The sequence below is a fragment of the Microchirus variegatus genome, assembly GCF_963457635.1.
Source record: "Microchirus variegatus genome assembly, chromosome: 4".
Classification (NCBI taxonomy): Eukaryota; Metazoa; Chordata; class Actinopteri; order Pleuronectiformes; family Soleidae; genus Microchirus; species Microchirus variegatus.
Window position 1 is genome coordinate 26037710 of NC_139805.1, and position 18505 is coordinate 26056214.

Consider the following 18505-nt stretch of genomic DNA (forward strand, 5'->3'; position numbering starts at 1 on the left):
ATGAGATTAATAATTTTCAAGAGCATGTTTGTTTTTAGTGTTTTTGCCGAATACCGTTTCCATTAGCCGAAACCCTAAAGAGTGAAAACAGATGTAAAGAATCTACAAAAAAGCTGATAACAAATTAATACCAATATTCTCCACATCCCAGCGTCCTCTGCTCTGTATCCTCTCAAGCCTGTTTTTTTGGCCTGGCCGGTGACTGAGACACACCAGGCTGCTCTCGGCTGGTGTTGCGGTGCGAGCCGTGCATCCTCCCATGCCCTTGTACTTTGTGCTGCGAGGGGCTTCACCCCTCCAGGAATGCGCTGCCTATAATGAGGGTCAGGGGTCATACAGTGCTGCCGCGCCTGGAGGCCGGGATCTCCTAGGCACACTCAGTCACTGACTCTGTCCCTATATTTAAATCCTGCCTCAGGACATGTTTTTTCAAAAGGGCATCTCCTAACTAGTTCCTGGTTACTAATTAGTTTTGTGCCATGCTATTTGTCTTTGGGAACCTGAATGAGGAGGGGACGAAGGGAGGGAGGGCATATGGTTTGCCTCAGTGCAGATGATAATCCCTCAGATATAGAGCTCTGAAGTTTGCATCCGACTTTGGAGAAGGTTAAATTTGCTTGTTTTGAGGCCTCGATTGAAGAAAAGACAACATGATTGGCTTGTTTCTTCTTTTGTTTTTGTTTTTGTCACAGCTCTACTTTCAGTGTAGAACAGATAACACTCAATAGTCTTTACGTCTACAGTTGTTTGATTCAAACTGAATTTGTATTCTTTTTAAACAATGTTTTACTTACTTTCTACTTTACTTTGTTTCTCATTAGTTGTACAATTATGGTTTTATTTCAATTCATTTAACTTCCCATGTTAATTATATTCTGTCACTGTCAGTATGTTTTCATGCACAATTAAGTCGAGCCACGTTTGTTGTAGATTAGCTGCACCGTTTAATTGGACTTCTGTCCTTCTGTCTCCGCGCACAAGAACTCGCGGGGGAATCGATTTATGGAATGAAGTGTGTCCACTAGGTGGCGATGTGCCCCTTTTAAGGCATTTTCCGGTTGACAGACCCGAAATAAGCTGGCAGCGAGTTGGTAAAGTATCATTCTGTGTCTTTCTATGATCCATTAACTGGACAATATTTAATTATTTAAGCTAACAGAGCATAAATTCAGTCTCCTCATTAGTCCAAATAATGCACCGATGTGGATTATGCCATCACTGTTGTCTTCTTCCTCTGTGTACGGGCTTCTTCAATTATTTCCCAGTGAAAGCCCAGGGGGGAGACAGTGGAACATGTACCAGTTTGGGTCCAGGTGAATGTTTACATGCAAGAGTAATTTGACTCCCACCCGCATTATCTGTCGCTGTGTGTTAATCCAGCTTTAAAAACAATTCTATTTAGTATCATCAGTCATACTAACAAGTCTGGGGGGTGGCGGGCTGCTGTTGAATCTGTGTAAACCCGACCATATACTGAATTTAAAAAAAACAGTGGAAATGAAGTGTGTTGTGCGCGCCGTTTAGCGACAACATCTGTGTTGCACTGTTGTTGTCTTGGAAATTAAATAACGACTTGGAATTTGCCCGTTCCTCTTTGTTCAAGCTGCTTTTAAGAGTGGTATCACTCCCCCCCCCCCCAGTCTTCCTCTCCCGCCCACCCCTCTCTCTCTCCCTCACTGGCAAGTCAAAATCATTATTGGATTACATTTTCTGGCTTCATAAAATGCGGTTAAGAGGCACTTTAGACATATGTGCATGACCTGCTTTCCAGAGATGGCTATCAGAGGAAAAGTGACAGGTCAATTGCTGATTTCTGTTCCGTAAAAGGGAGAGGGGGCTCCCCTCCCGAGCACTCTGAAAGGTCACACTCCCTCTCTCCCTCTGTCTGCGTCTCGCAGTTGTGTTTGAGTTGAAAGCGAGACTCAGTATGTGTGTATGTGTGTGTGTCTGTATATAATTGTATAGTGGGAAGACACACACTTAATGGAAGTGGCTCTTCACTCTGACAGCTGGGTGGTGCAGATGAAAGGTCTGATGTAGCCATGTTGTGTAGCACTTGTGGATCACAGTGACACGTGTTTCAACAGCAGACGCACTTTTATCTTTGATTATAATGTACGGTGATTGCGTGCCGCCACATACAGAGCAGACGCCTGTGTGTGTGTGTGTTCTGATACAGAATTAGATCTTCATGTGATTATTTGCAGCTCATGTGGAAGAAAAGCATACAGTAAGTGCAGGTGCTGTACTGTTAAAAAAATGCATTAGTGACACATATTAAAGGGATTTTCAGTTTATATGTTCTTTGGCGCCAGAGTCCAAACGTCTCTTGGGCAATTTAGTGTTATCACTTTCATGAAACTGCCTGAGATTTAAAAGATAACAGTGCAAAATGGCTGCAGCAGATTATGAGATGTCCTCACTTTCACACTATAGAATGGACCAAGATTCAAAATGTCTGTAAAGGCTCTTGTTCATCCAGGTGAAGAGGATTCTCCAGTTCTGATCAAGATTAAAATATTTGAACCTAAAATCTCAGTAATGCAACCTGACTGTTTGGTAAAATGTCAATGCTTTGAAGCAGATTTGCTGCTCATGCTTTTTCTATTATTACATTTTATCGAGTTTCTGAGGCCAAAAACGATTTATTTGAAGCCGCAAATGACAGTTTACCACTGTTTTCTCTGGGCTAAGGAGAATTTCCCATGACGGGTAAACTGATTAGGAGAAGGATAATATATCTATATATATATATATAAACTTGACAAGACGTGGAAATGCTGTTGAGCTGGCCAATGTGCAGTCCTAGTGACTTATTTTGCAGTGCCACAAGGGGGAGCCTGCAACAATGTTTTCAGTCACTGGTAGACAACGTTTAAATAGTTTAAATTGTTCGCTCTCCACACCAAACTCCATTGAGAAAATAAGCAATTTTACAGCAAATGACACGTTGTTGTTTTTCTCCATCACTAAGTTAAAATGTTATTTTCTGAGTTCTGAAATCCTTTGTTTGGATTTACAATATCATACCTAACAATTGAGGCCATAGTTTGTTGTCTCCACGATTGATCGATTGATTTTCTCGATGGAATTTGATATTGGAGACAGTTGAACATGTTCCTAAGATCTCGTAGCAGCTGGAGATTTTCTTTGGTGAGCCTTTTGCTAAGTGGCTAAAAAGGTTGCTTTTTTCATTCCTAGCCACAGGATAAAAAAATAATGCATGAAAAAATCATCACCGTAGCAGTCGTTGCATATGTACGGCAAAAGTAGGATTGCAGCTTCTGTAATGCTGAAAATAAAGACTTCAAATTCAAGCAAAGCCTTTTAAATTTAAAAAAAGAAGTGAACAAAAGTATAATATGATTAAAAATGACAACATTTTGAATGTGCAGATATTAGCACAATATGTGTTCTGCCCTTGAGGTCTTACACAGAGTGCTATTTAGGTGTTAAAATGTGCACTCTAATATTTATTTCCACATCAACTCTTCAGCCTCTTCAGTTACTTTTTTTTGTGCATTTTTTCTGTGGAAATATTTTGGCATACTTACATAATTATATATTCTTTTCTGTTCTGGCAGCAACAGTAGCTGCTGCTGCTGCTGCAGCTAGGGAATAATGGTGGGAGAGTAAATAGCATGGAGAGCAATAAGCACTATGACAGAGACACACACCACCTACAGAAATGTACATTTCATTACCTGAGAGCTGTGACTACTCTACAGCAGAGAGTGCTGCATCAGTACAACTGCTGGTTCAAGCAGTGCTCCAGATGTTAATGGGTTATTTTGCAGTGGGTGACAGGTGTCAGGTGCATGATGGCTTTCTGGATTTCTGCCAGTCCATTATCAGGCACTTCTCACCATTTCAGCCTGTGTTTCAGCCGTATAACAATGACGCATTATCATTGTTAGCAACCCTCATTAAAACTAATTAGGGTTCGAGCACGACTGTGCAAGAACCCTATTGAAACTGAAAGAGTTATTATTATTAGGGTTCGAGCACGACTGTGCAAGAACCCTATTGAAACTGAAAGAGTTATTATTATTATTATTATTATTATTATTCTTCCGCCAAATGAATCGCCTTTTTGAGGCCTTTCCCATGCTCAAAAACTCACAGATTTTTGCGACCACGTCAGGCCTGGTGAAAATTTACGTATTTCAAAGGTTCGGTGAAAAAGCGTGGAAAATTGGAAGTGGGAGGGGCCTCAGAGTGACGCAAAAAAGTGCTAGTAGGTCATCTCCTGTCGGGTTAAACGAAAATGAACGAAACTCGGTACACATGTTCATTAGGTTGAGCTTTAAATAAAAGTCGATGACAAGCGTCCTGGGAATCCTACGGGAAGGCCGCCATCTTGGATTGAACGCGAAAACGGCGGCGTTTTTGGCGAATTTACACCATCGCTACAAAATCTATCTCCTCCTACAGTTTTTGAGCGATCACCTTCAAACTTGGGGAGGTCACTGTGGACCAGTTGAGGAACAGAAACAATTGGAAGGATTTTTAAAATATCGTATGGCGCACGAGATAGGGGGCGCTAAAGTTGGCGAAAATTCAGGTTTTTCGCCGCAGAGAACGAAACTCTTATAACTTTACAACGAAAGGTCCGATCGGAACCAAACTTGATGTGAGTGATGATGGGTGGTGTCTGAAGAAGACTATGAAGAAATGGTCCATTTTGAAAACAGCGCCTCCTGGTGGTGGCAGAAAACATACGAAAATTACACCAGCGCTACAAAATCTATCTCCTCCTACAGTTTTTGAGCGATCACCTTCAAACTTGGGGAGGTCACTGTGGACCAGTTGAGGAACAGAAACAATTGGAAGGATTTTTTAAATATCGCATGGCGCACGAGATAGGGGGCGCTAAAGTGAGTGAAGAACGAAACTCTTATAACTTTACAACGAAAGGTCCGATCCAAACCAAACTTGCTGTGGGTGATAACAGGCCAGGCCTGAAGACATTTATATGAAAATATTCAACTTTCAGCACCCCCTGGTGGCTAAAGGCCAACATTGTCCGATCTGCAAGAAAATTGAAATGTGAGGCAAGTGAACTTCCCTGAACACGTTTACGGACACGACTTTCACCCACAGGAAGTTGGCCATTTTAAACAGGAAGTGCCCTCTAACTTTGCTGTACATTTACCGATAAGCACAGAACTTAATATGTGAGACCAGGGACCTGTCCTGAACATGTCTATATAAAAATATTCAACTTTCAGCACCCCCTGGTGGCAGCAGATAGTATTACATGCACATGTCGCGATGGCTCCTCAGACCGACATGCGTGGGGACGCCGCTGAAAATAACTAGCCCCGCGAGCGGTGAATGAACGGGTTCGTGGGCGAGGCGAGCGAGGAGGCGTGGCACACGCCGACGAGCGCGCATCGGCTCGAACCCGTTCAGATCCGCTCGCGGGGCTAGTTATTTTTATTATTATTATTATTATTCCGGCAAATGAATCGCCTTTTTGAGGCCTTTCCCATGCCCAAAAACTCACAGATTTTTGCGACCACGTCAGGCCTGGTGAAAATTTACGTATTTCAAAGGTTCGGGGAAAAAGCGTGGAAAATTGGAAGTGGGAGGGGCTTCAGAGTGACGCAAAAAAGTGCTAGTAGGTCATCTCCTGTCAGGTTTAACGAAAATGAACGAAACTCGGTACACATGTTCATTAGGTTGAGCTTTAAATAAAAGTCGATGACAAGCGTCCTGGGAATCCTACGGGAAGGCCGCCATCTTGGATTGAAGGCGAAAACGGCGGCGTTTTTGGCGAATTTACACCATCGCTACAAAATCTATCTCCTCCTACAGTTTTTGAGCGATCACCTTCAAACTTGGGGAGATCACTGTGGACAAGTTGAGGAACAGAAACAATTGGAAGGATTTTTTAAATATCGTATGGCGCACGAGATAGGGGGCGCTAAAGTTGGCGAAAATTCAGGTTTTTCGCCGCAGAGAACGAAACTCTTATAACTTTACAACGAAAGGTCCGATCGGAACCAAACTTGATGTGAGTGATGATGGGTGGTGTCTGAAGAAGACTATGAAGAAATGGTCCATTTTGAAAACAGCGCCTCCTGGTGGTGGCAGAAAACATACGAAAATTACACCAGCGCTACAAAATCTATCTCCTCCTACAGTTTTTGAGCGATCACCTTCAAACTTGGGGAGGTCACTGTGGACCAGTTGAGGAACAGAAACAATTGGAAGGATTTTTTAAATATCGTATGGCGCACGAGATAGGGGGCGCTAAAGTGAGTGAAGAACGAAACTCTTATAACTTTACAACGAAAGGTCCGATCTGAATCAAACTTGCTGTGAGTGATAACAGGCCAGGCCTGAAGACATTTATATGAAAATATTCAACTTTCAGAGCCCCCTGGTGGCTAAAGGCCAACATTGTCCGATCTGCAAGAAAATTGAAATGTGAGGCAAGTGAACTTCCCTGAACACGTTTACGGACACGACTTTCACCCACAGGAAGTCGGCCATTTTAAACAGGAAGTGCCCTCTAACTTTGCTGTACATTTACCGATAAGCACAGAACTTAATATGTGAGACCAGGGACCTGTCCTGAACATGTCTATATAAAAATATTCAACTTTGAGCACCCCCTGGTGGCAGCAGATAGTATTACATGCACACGTCGCGATGGCTCCTCAGACCGACATGCGTGGGGACGCCGCTGAAAATAACTAGCCCCGCGAGCGGTGAATGAACGGGTTCGTGGGCGAGGCGAGCGAGGAGGCGTGGCACACGCCGACGAGCGCGCATCGGCTCGAACCCGTTCAGATCCGCTCGCGGGGCTAGTTATTTTCATTGGTATTGCTACTTGAAAGGTAGCTCATTACCTTGAGGCTAACAGCAACGTTTTGTCTCAATAAGGAATGCTCACATGGCTAACACATTTATTCACCGCTGTTTCCAAATCCAGCTATTTATGCCTTTCACATTCTGACAAAATGGAGGGTGAGGGAAAAGAAAAACTGCCAAGGATTCAAAAATATCGAGGATCCCTGCGTGGAAAGTTGCTCTTACCGTCTGGATCCATGTGGACAGACATGTGTGATGGGCGAGTAAGTTTTTGCAGTCACAGAAATTCCTGAGTGGGTCAGAGGCATGAAGTTCAACATCCCGGCATATGAAGCACTCTGGTGTCTCTGGAGAAGATGAAGAAGAGGATTTAGGATTTGTTTCTTTTATTTATCATTAAAATATCAGTGTATACACCCTATAATGCAATAATGGTCACTGCTGGACAGCCTTTTCCGACAGGACTGGACTGAAGTTTGTAAAACCTCAACTCCCCACACCAAACCCCATAGAGAAAATTAACGATTTTAAATTGGTTTCAAATCTCCCAGGAATCGCTGATCCACCGTTTCCGTAAGTAAAATTGTTATTTTCTGGCCGTAGTCGAGTAGTTCCTGCATCCCCATGAGCTAAAATATTGGATTTTATGTGTGGAATTTGGTATTAGAAACATGGCATTCCAAAATCTTAAGATACTGGAGATTTTCAAAAGGTGGGCCTTTTGTCCAGTGCCAAAAAAATAATCATGGTTTCCTTGTGTCCCTAATGGCAGTTATGAAAGATATGAACTTGCACATGAAAATCATGTGACACTTCGTTAAAAAATCGTTAAAAAAATCATAACAAAGGCTAACACCTGAATTACATTCACCTTTTTAGCAAATATTCCAACTTACACTTAGGCATTTTATGCCCCTTGTATAAAACGCTGCATTCCATTTATATCGGAACACAGTAGTCGGAACTAGGAGTGACATCACCCGCAAGTTGTGGGAAAACGCAACATATATTGGGCTAGCCATCGTTAGCTAGTTGATACCAACGCTCTACGGGATATTTTGCGAACATAAACAGCACAGCAACATCTCTAGATAGAAATTTAATTACTTTACTATGAAACAAATTCGTCAAAAGTGCTATTAACGGTATAATAATTGGTGTTTTTATGCTGGTAGAATGCTAATTCAGGATATGGGAGATTGCACTAATACAAACAGATCCATTTTGTTCAATAGCCCCCCCCACAATGTTACACACTGGACCTTTAATTCATATTAGCAGACGCACAGCCAGATGGCATCACTGACAATTACTGCAAGAATGCCAGTCGAACAAATGGTGACGAGGAAAAAGTTGAAATAGTGATGAAGATTTCACGACAATATAATGACAATTACCTCCAATAAATTTGATGAGTATATGAGAAATATCTGCAATCAAATATTGTAATAATCGTGACAGGCCGAGATTTGACACTGATAATTAGAAATAAAATGACGCTTATGTTTTAGCAAGTGACATATCCCAGAATGCAGTTGGGTGTCCACTTATGCTAATGCGATATGCTAATACTTCATGTTGATATCTTTATATTCCCTCAGGAAAGAATAAAAGATGTTGTTCAGCAACCACAAACACAAATGTAAAGTTCTTAAATTGCTGATGACATCAAAACTTAAAATGGCTGCTTCAAACTCCAGTGATTGAAGCAGTGAAATCATCCGCCCTGGTTCAGTGCGAGCGATGTGGAAAACATCCGCTGCTCATGTCGTCCTCGCCGCAGGGCTGAGCTGCGCGATGCCTCCATTCTTTCATGCTCCTTTGTGCTGCAAACACTGACTGTGATTCATCAGCAAACTTCATCAACATCTCCGTCAACCGAACGTCGGACAGTATCGCCGGCAGCCAGATTTGTTGAGTTTCATCCCATGAAAACATGGAGGGTTGAGCAGCTCGGGCAGCTGTCATGAGCGCGCAGGATAAAGTGCTGCATCAGAAGCGTCTGTCTCTTAAGGGGCTTCTGCTGAGCTGATTGCTTCAGGTGAAAAAAAAAAATCTCTCTTCAATCGAAACACCTTTTAATCAGTGGTTTAAATGTAAGCCATCAGAATCTGTGTAAGCAGATTTTATCACTGACCAGGCACTTACCTCTGTGCACATTAACATCTCACAGTAAAGCTGGAAAACATTGTGAAAACACAGCAACTTTTCTCTTTGAAATAAAATCAAGCCGTTTTTAGAGAAATCACATTTATGACTTCATTTTCAAACTTAAGGGAGAGTCCATAAAGTACAAACATTTAAAAATCAGTTGCTTCACCTCCTGTGTTTGGTCTAATAAGAAAATTTTTTATTAAACCGTTATTTTACTCCACCGGTGGGAGCGATTGAAAAGATTGGCTCACTGAATCGCCAAATTGGTGTCAGATTTCACTACCTGACCACGCCCCCTGCACTGCGCCCCACTATCCCTCACTCAGCCCACTTTTTGGCATTTTCCGATATTGGGCGGAGTTATCCTCAGAAGAGGAGTTTTAGTTACCCTCTAATGTCATCATCAGTTGTCAAGTTTCTCGTTAGATCCCCATGAAGACAGGATCCATTTACAGAGTGCCTTGAATGCATCTCTGTTTTTGGAACAAGTCTCCTTAAGGAAGGAATGATAATGATTATTGTATATTTTGAATTTGCTATCACTTTTATCTTGACAAACCCCAGGTTTCTGCTGATTTACTTTTGTTTTTCTCATTTTTCAGATAAACGCCTGCTGTCACTTGTTTTTACCACCACGTCTCCGACACCAGCCACTGGGAGTGGAAGTGGAAATCACTCTGCTGAGACTCTCTCCAAACACGAGTGTCAACCTTCATATGTTTGCTTGCTTTTTGTCTGTTTGACTAACAGGAAATCAGATTTAGTTGGTTTTCACTCATTGTCAAAATAACTCTTACTGTGTGTGTGTGTGGAGGAGTTTGAGGAGAAAATAATGAAGCCAAACAGACACATACCTATAGACTGTGACAGTCTAAGCTAACAGGCTCTCAGCACGTTTCAGCAGACCCAGACCAAGAATATTTCCAAAGTTGCTGCAACGACAGGTTCACCAATTATACCCACGAGTCATTTCTAACATTTCACTCCTCCAAATCGGTGCTGCTTTTTACGGTCATTATGGCAAGCCCCCGAGGCACTTGAGGGGATAAATAACGGATTCACTGCTGCTGCTTCTGCTGCTGTGAAAATAACTCCAGAACAACATTACAACAGAGATGTAAACATGAGCGGCGTCAATCGTCGGCGCGCTGACAAGTCTGCGTGATCTGTGACTCACGTAATTAACTGTCAGCAGCGTCAGTGTGTTTCACATGAAGGCGAATGTTCGACTAACGGGCTGAAGTCGCCCCTCTGTGCACGGGTTAACAGTAAACAAAACTTCCTGTGAGCAGCAGCGGCGGCGGCAGCAGCAGCAGCAGCGGTGGCTCCAGGCTGTGTTGTTTCCACAAATCTCTGATGATGTGCTGAAACAAAGTTTGTCAGTTGGAGGCGACACTGATCTGTCGCTATCACAGAGGAGAACGATGGAGAATCCTAAGTCCCCCCAAAGTGTTATATTTTTATCTTGCACACACGTAAAAAATATGTGTGTCTGTTCAGATCCTCACAGCAACAAATCCTGTCGCTGTTTGGGACAGTTTCTATAACTGCGATAAAAGCTCAAATCTGTTGAATGACTTGTACATAGACCTTTTTTTATGTTTTCACTGATGAACCTACTTGAATAGACTTAGGGAAACGTGATATTATCAGCAAAATACCGATATTGGCCGATGATGACGAATGACTAAAACAGCAGACTGAATAGGCTGCTAACTCCTTGACTTATTTTTTTTTTGCACTATAAATAACATTTATTCCTACATGAGTATGCAAAAATACTGTGTTCATTTCACTCCAGAAGAGACTTAATGACGTCTGCAGTTGGGCGCAGGGAAATTCAATTATTGGTTATCGGCCCAAGAACTCTCCGATATATCGGTATATTAGATATCGGTAAAAAGTCGAATGTCGTGAATCCTTAAATAGTGCTTGCAACACACTCAAAAAAGTTGGTTATTACAAGCAAGGTTATCATAGTTGAAAGGAAAATAATGAAATAACGAAAACTAAATAAAAAAATTTTCGTTTACTGAAATAAAAATTATAAAATAGAGCTTTTTTAAAAAAAAGATAACTAACCTTGATTGAAATGTGACTGTCGCAAAAATGTGGTTAGTTTTGTTTTTGTAAATCCATTTCATTTATAATCATTTTGGATTCATATGAAGTGTGTTTATTTTTTAGAAAGGTTATAGTTTCATTCATGATAAAAAAATATATTTTTGTTTACAATGTGGGACATAAGGCTGTGCAAGTTAAACATAACTTAATGTTGTTAGTAGATGAGTATGAGTTATTTATATTAATTCAAATGTATGTTGTTATGTCCATGTGTGTCTTTAGTTGTAATGTATTATGCACATTTCTTGTAGACTGTTATATTTGATTCAGGGATGGTTGTTAATTTGTCCTAATACATTCTTGTTGGATTTCTATCAGACAACACTTATGACCTTTTTGAATCTTGCACCTGGCTGACACTTCATATTACAAAAAAAACCCCACTAAAACTAATAAAAATTAAAATAAAACTAAGTATTTGGAAGAAAAAAAAAGAAGAAAAACAAAGTTAATGTTAACAAAGAGAAATTAAGTTTGTAAGTGAGAACACTGAATACAAAAAAAATATTTCCTCTGATCCTTTTGTCTGTTAAATTATAGCAAATTAACAAATTACAGATTTTACTTTTTATTGTGTTCTCAGAAAGTTTTTTTTTTTTTCTGGACCAGAAAATGGCAGCTAATTAAATTCTGTTTTCACATCAAAATGTCACATTAGGACAGTCTTGCTGTTCTATCTCAGACACAGGGTCGTCTAAAATAAATAGATTGAAAAATTAATAACTTTGCAGAACTTCCACTTTCCCTTCTATAGCTAGGGAAGAAAGTGATGAAATAAAGATGCCGTTGTGCCAACGGAAGAGGTCGAGCTGAGAGATGCTTATTTGAGCAGTCTGATAACGCTCTGCAGTCCTTTACAACCAGGGAAATGCCAGATTGGGATAATTTAATTGTCTGTTGCATTGCTAACGACCTCATTAACAAAAGAATGATGGGAAATCAGCATGGTCTGGGCGAGGAACCGCCTGTGTGACAACCATCTGGCTACAATGAGGGGGTGGGGTGGCTGGGAGAGCGGTGAGCCAACGCCAATACGTGGCCGACTGTCAGGCGAAAGGCGAGAGCACCTCTAGATGGAAGAGGGGGATTACAGTGTTGTGATGAGTTCACCTTGGGATTTTCCACTCATAACATGGTCCAAGTCACGAAATGAGATTATAGACAATGACGAGGAGTGAAAGTTAGACACGTCATTGTGAAACTGAGCAGCAGAACACGTTCCACTTTTTAGTTCCCAACATTTATTTCCTTCTCTTACCCTAAAGGGGTCATATTATGCAAAATCAACTTTTTAATCATTTTAATTCTTATACTTGGCCCTATAAGTCGGCAAAGTGTGAAAAAAGATGACTGGGCCATGTTTTTGTGGTCCTCCTCAGTCTAAGTACAGGAGATAAAATATGCGATGTTGACTTCCGCACTCATTGCTACGTCAATGAGACATTTCTGGAATTGTTGAGAGAGTGCAGGCGAGGGAAATAGTATCTAGAAGAGTGGAAGTCTGCGAAGTGTTCTATTCTTGGCTGCACAGCGCAGCACAGAGTTCTACACAAACTTCCAGTCTAAGAGGATTTACATTTTATATGTGACGGCAATGTGCCGTCTAGAGTCGGCAAATTATGGCTTTTCCAAATGCTAACTGCTGTTAGCAGCCGGAGCCTCAGTGACACTGACGTAGTTTCCTGTGTAATCGAGCGTTCTGAACAGGGATGTTTTGGCAGGGTGATTGAACTGCTGTGGTGCTTCATCCTTAAGGTATTTTGACCAAAGCATGTCACAGACATGTTCTTTAGGACACCAGGGAACTAGCTAAACTTGGAGAAATAGGGTATAATACGAGTCCTTTAAACTGATATGTGAGGAGGACAAAAATGTCAAAAAGTAAATTCACCTCAAAAGTGTTTGGACTCATATTCTTTAAATTATTCAATGTTTTGGCAAAGGAAATCACCCATGTCCAAAACAACACAGGAAGTGTACCAGATCTGGCTCTATCGTAACATCAGGGTGCCTTGCTTAGGGGAAACCCAGCCCCTGATCCGTCCAGTTATAAGCTCAATTCCTTTCCTCTTGACCACAGGCTGCCCATATGTACTTTATACACCCATATACTGTATAAACTTTAGGCAAGAGTCTTGTTTGTGGCAAACCATCCACCATTTTGACATTTTGAAGCTGAAAGGTTACAAGGACAATGAAGAACGATGGACATCCTTCAGGCCACCGTAGTTCTGTGATGCACTCGGCAAAGGGAAGGGGTGGGCAGAGGAGGAGTCCGCTGTCACACTCTGCAGTCTCACCTTTAGATGTCACTAATTCTAACATAATGGACCTTAAAAACGTCCCAAGTGACAGAAATAACATATTTTAGTGTGATAAAAAAATGTTGAGCGTAACACACTTTGTGTAGCAGACGTAATCATACTTTGTCACTGCGTACATTTTATCTTCAGAACAAACTACCTTCTCCACTGTCACAGTCACATCCATATTTTTGCACTGCCATTATCCTCTCAGGGAGTAAAATGTAAATTAAAAGTGTCTCCCTCCACTATTCAATCTTCATCAAATGCATCCGTTATCAAAATGGAGAGAAAGTGTCAGATATATGAAATAAGCCAACATTTCTCAAGCAACAATCATCAAATTATGTCAAGCGATGGAGTTTAAATCAGGCTTAAGAGACATTGACAAGTGGTCACTAAGCAACAGACGTCAAGACTTATTACTGACATGTACTGTTATAAGTTTGCTCAACTAAACTATGAATGTGTGACTGCGTGACTCAGAAATGCAGAAAGTACTGAACGTTTCGGTGAGCAAATCTTTCTGCTCTATTATAAAGTTCTAGCTCGACATCAGGCACGTTGTTTTCCATTACTTCATAGCACCTCGTCATAGAAAGGAGGCGTAAAATGGCGTGACATTGGTGAAAGAAACACACCAAACTAGTGACAGGCAAAGCAGTTTTTTCGGTGTAACTGAATCATTAGAATCAATTCATTAAAAAGATTTGTCCACAGAATCATTGAATACTTCCTGACAGACACTGAACAAAAATACAGCTGAACAGGTTGTGATTCAGCTCACGATCACAGGCTTTCAGCAGTACTGTCTCTCAATACACCTTGCTAAATGTTGGAGATTAACGCATGTTTCGTGATTTTTACGTCTTTTTAACTGATCTACAGTTGGGCCTCGACTACTACAGTGACGAAACACTCTGACCAATCAGTGGACGGCACTCTGACGACGTCACATTTTAAAATCGACTCAGTTCGCTTGGAACCTTGACAGAGCAGGTAATAAAAAAAACTACTACTGCTAGAACTGTATAATAGAAAAGTGCCATCTGATGTCACGGGTCATCACTTTGACAGTGTTTTTTTTTAAAGAAGTTCAGTTTCAACTTACATTTTTTAACTTCCCAGTGAAGTTAAACAGACGCTCCATCTGTTTAGTATTGCACTTTCATACAGGCAGGTGGAAACATGATTTTAAAAGTACGATTATAATCAAAAGCAGCAGAGGCAGAGATGATCTGACTTCAGTCTCAAGAATGGCTGAAGCCTAAAACACCCCTGATATGAATCAAGAATGACATCATCATGACGCTGCACTGGAAATCTCCCTCCTGAGCCGTGGCAGAGGATTTCTTGAGTAAAGTGATGCTGATCAGAGGTCAGAGTCGCTGACAGTCGAGTTAGCGGCTGCTTTCAGTTTACTTAAGTACGAATCGAAGCAGATTTACCTGGATTAAAAAAAGGTAAACTATGTTGTTTAATGCATCTTAAAATAAAGTCAAAGGCTCTAATGATACATGAACATTTTAGAACGTTGGGGTGTGGTGGGACAGTTTATTTCCTCGTGCCCATTATGGTAATGCAAACCTAGCCCTTGCAGTACTCACTGTGTCCACTATGCTGTGCTGTGTTGCCGTAACAATGTCACAATGTTACACAATGACGTGTAAGTGTCCTCACGCAGGGACAGATTGGATTCAAACTAATTAGCCACTTTATTTCTCACATTTGCCAAACTAAAGTTCCTCTTCCGTGACGAAACTTGGCCCCGTTGCCACGGCAACGCCTCCTGATCAGAAACTCTCCATTTTCACAACACGACATCATCGATGTGTGAAAGTGTTTTTATTACACCACTTGTTCACTTGACTGCGAGCAACTGAGCGGTCAATATTACTTTTTGTCATTTTCTTTGTGGCATTTGTCTTTACTTTCTTTTGTGTGAATATTGGCTCGACAGTGGTGTAGAACACACTGCTCATTTTTACATTTCTATAAAGTTCAGCAAGTGAAAAATGAAAATGGAAACAGAAGCAGAGTATTAACATTTGCAGATAAGCTCTTTTTTTTTAAAATGGCTACTTGTTGCAGGAGCTGTTTGCAGTTGCTTCCTTTTAATTTCACTTTCAAAGATGACGTCATTTGCAGAAGCTTTAAATAAAGTGTGGGGGGGAGGGGCTTGTTTGTGACAAGAAAACTTTAAACATCAACACTTTAAAGCACAATTGATGGAAAATATCAGATTGTTTTATTTTGTTTGTATCAGTCTCATAAAGAGAACATTATATGTACATTTACACTAAGAAACTCAACCAGAGTTTAGATGAAATTACAATTGCGTTGTACTATTCAACTAACACTACTTTATTAAGTACACCTGGTCAACTGCCTGGTAACAGGGTGATCGAAAGAGCCAATCACACGGCAGCATCTCAACACATTTACTCAACACGAGCTGTTCAAGTTCAAAGCGAGCGTCAGAATGAGGAAGAAAGGGTTTAAAAGAAGCGAAAGTGGTTTAAGTGACTCTGCAGCATATTTTGAGTATTTCAGAAACAGCTGATCGACCCGTTTCTCTTGACACAGAATCACCTCTAGGGTTTACAGTGAATGGTGCAAAAAATAAAAATAAATAAAAAATCCAGTGAGCAGCAATTCTATGCCTTGTTGATGCCAGAGGTCAGTGCAGAAAAATCCAAAAATGTGTTAAAAATGGTAGAAGGGCAACAGTAACTCAAATACTTGACACTTGTGACAACTTAAGTATATGAAGAAGATCATCTCTGAACACACAACACGTCAAACACTGATCTCTGTTGTCACTTCACTGAAGAGTGAACCTGAGTGGATACACTCCCTCTCTTGCCAGTCATCGCACTAAATGAAAATGAAACTAAAATACCCAGCATACATCATACGGGGATACAGTGTAATGTGGGCAGATAAGAACAAAATGAAAAGTGAATAAGCCATAATATCGGTGTATTTGTAAATGTGATGTTTGGTTTTGACTGCATTAATACTTTGATATAATAGTGTGTGAGATATACAAGAAAGAAATGGATATAGAAATACTAAATGCGCACAGAGGTGAATGAGATACTGTTTTTGTAATGTTTAGTGCAAAATGTTTGGGTTGAAATAAGCTCAGAGAATAAATGTTTAAAAACAATTACATTTTGTTATAGTAGCTCTCAGAAGAAAAGAGGTCACAGGGGAGTGTCTGCCATAGAATGTATAGAAAAAAGGATGTAGTTTTCAAAGCTAAGTCTAGTAAGTACGATGTAAGTTTCAGTTAGGCAACAAGGGGCGACTCTTCTACTAATGCCCTGTTTCCACCAGTGCGATTCAACTCGCCTCAGCACAGTTTGCAGTTTCCATGATAGTAGCGATAGCGATAGTACCTGGTATATGGTAATATGTTTAGTACCTGCTCTGGCAAAGCTTATGCGTGATGTTGTCACAGGAAGAGGCGTGAGCAAGACGTCCGACACAAGAATCAAGCGTAACTGTAGATCAGTAAATAAGACTTAAGTAATCCTAAAAATGTGGGTTAATCTCCAAAGATTACCAGGGAAATGTCTAAAATCTCATCACTTAACAGAGGAGCCTGGTGTGTCTGTGCTCGGGTCATGGAGGAAGTACTGAACAAATATTTTTATTTAACTGATTCTAATGATTCCCTTACACTGAAAACAACTGCTTTACAAGTCACTAGTTTGTGTGAGGTACTATATTGTAATGGAAACACAACGTAAACCGCGCCGAGTCGAGCTGGGACCATAGGTGGAAAAGGGACTTAATATAATGTCAGTAAACATTTTCCTGAGAAGTTAATGGTCTCAATCTGTAGTTTCAGGTGTTCTTCTTAAATAGAATAGGATGTCAAGTTTGTAAATTATTTTATGGCACAAATGAATGGGCACCAATAGGAGCATTTTGACCCATTTAAACCAATGTTTACCCATTGAAAATCTGTGATGAATGGGCTTTTTGACCTCTCCTCCTCTGTGGTGTCTGTGTGTTTTTAGTTCCAGCAACTTTTCCCAGGAGAGAGTTTAACATGTTTGACAGTGAGGCCTCACAGCAGTAACTATAGAACTATGGCATGTCCACACAAGAACAAGATCATTAGCCTGTACAGTGAAGAGCTCGCCGCTCGTACATCAACAGAACGTGAGGACAAACAAACTCACCGATGACAACACTTCTGCATGACTCTGCTGCTGAAAGTGGACGGTAGTCACTGCTCATGTTTTCCTCTTTGTTGTGGCTGAGAAGCACAACTTCTTTTTTCCCTCCCACTCTCTCTGTCTCTCTCTCTCCTTCTGAGTAATTCCAGATTCCAGCAGTTTCCTCCACTTCCTGTTCACATTCCACTGTTTTCTCCTGTCAGGGCTTACGCACACATGTTGGAGACAAATCAGCGCGTGGTGTCAAGGAGTTAAACGTCTCTACTTTGCATTTCCAGAAGCTGCTTCATCAGCCTGCGTCAGCTGATGGGGCTCTGCAACTGTTTTCTGTTTTTGAGGAAGTCGTGAGAGCGAGGGGCCAATCACAGCGTCAGGCTGGAGGAGCGTCACGACAGGAAGTCAAATCAGGCGTGGGGCAGAGAGAGGAAAAAAACAAACAAACAAAAAGACAAGCTTGGTGCTGGGTATACAACACGCTCACAAACTGACCAAGCGGTTTTTGTCGCTTCTTCTTCAGCCACATTTGTTTCTTTTCAGAATGAAAGAGAAGCAGCTGATGGAGAAAAAAATATATAGTGTCGCTATATATATGTCGCAATACTGCGTTTGCTCAAAGCTCAGCGTTGACTCACACTTTTTGGAAATTCCCCAACATGTCTTCCTGCACGTTAGAGTTGAGCAATTATCGGTGTCTTTATCAGTTGATGTTGTCATCTCTGTCTTCTAAACTAAATGTGTTCAAATGTGTCAAAATAAAACTTGGGATGCAGAGAATCACATAAATTCTATTTAAATGGACAAATTATATTAAAAAAAATAAACTTTGTAGAAATATTTCGGCCTAATATTGAGATTATTCACTGCATGCCAAACAGTCACATACTATTTAACGTAATTGTGTTTTTTCTC

General features: G+C 40.9%; 1 protein-coding gene across 1 annotated transcript in view; it reads right to left on the reverse strand.

Moving 5' to 3' along the window:
- LOC310926157 (uncharacterized protein) overlaps positions 1 to 17657 on the reverse strand; it is a gene marked incomplete at both ends in the record, with an annotated part of 103980 nt that extends 86323 nt beyond the window's left edge. Inside the window, 2 exons of the mRNA XM_083888258.1 lie at positions 7048 to 7169; positions 17600 to 17657. Coding sequence (XP_083744384.1) covers positions 7048 to 7169; positions 17600 to 17657 — 180 coding nt within the window. The remainder of the gene's footprint in view (positions 1 to 7047; positions 7170 to 17599) is intronic.
- Positions 17658 to 18505: the final 848 nt, after the last annotated feature.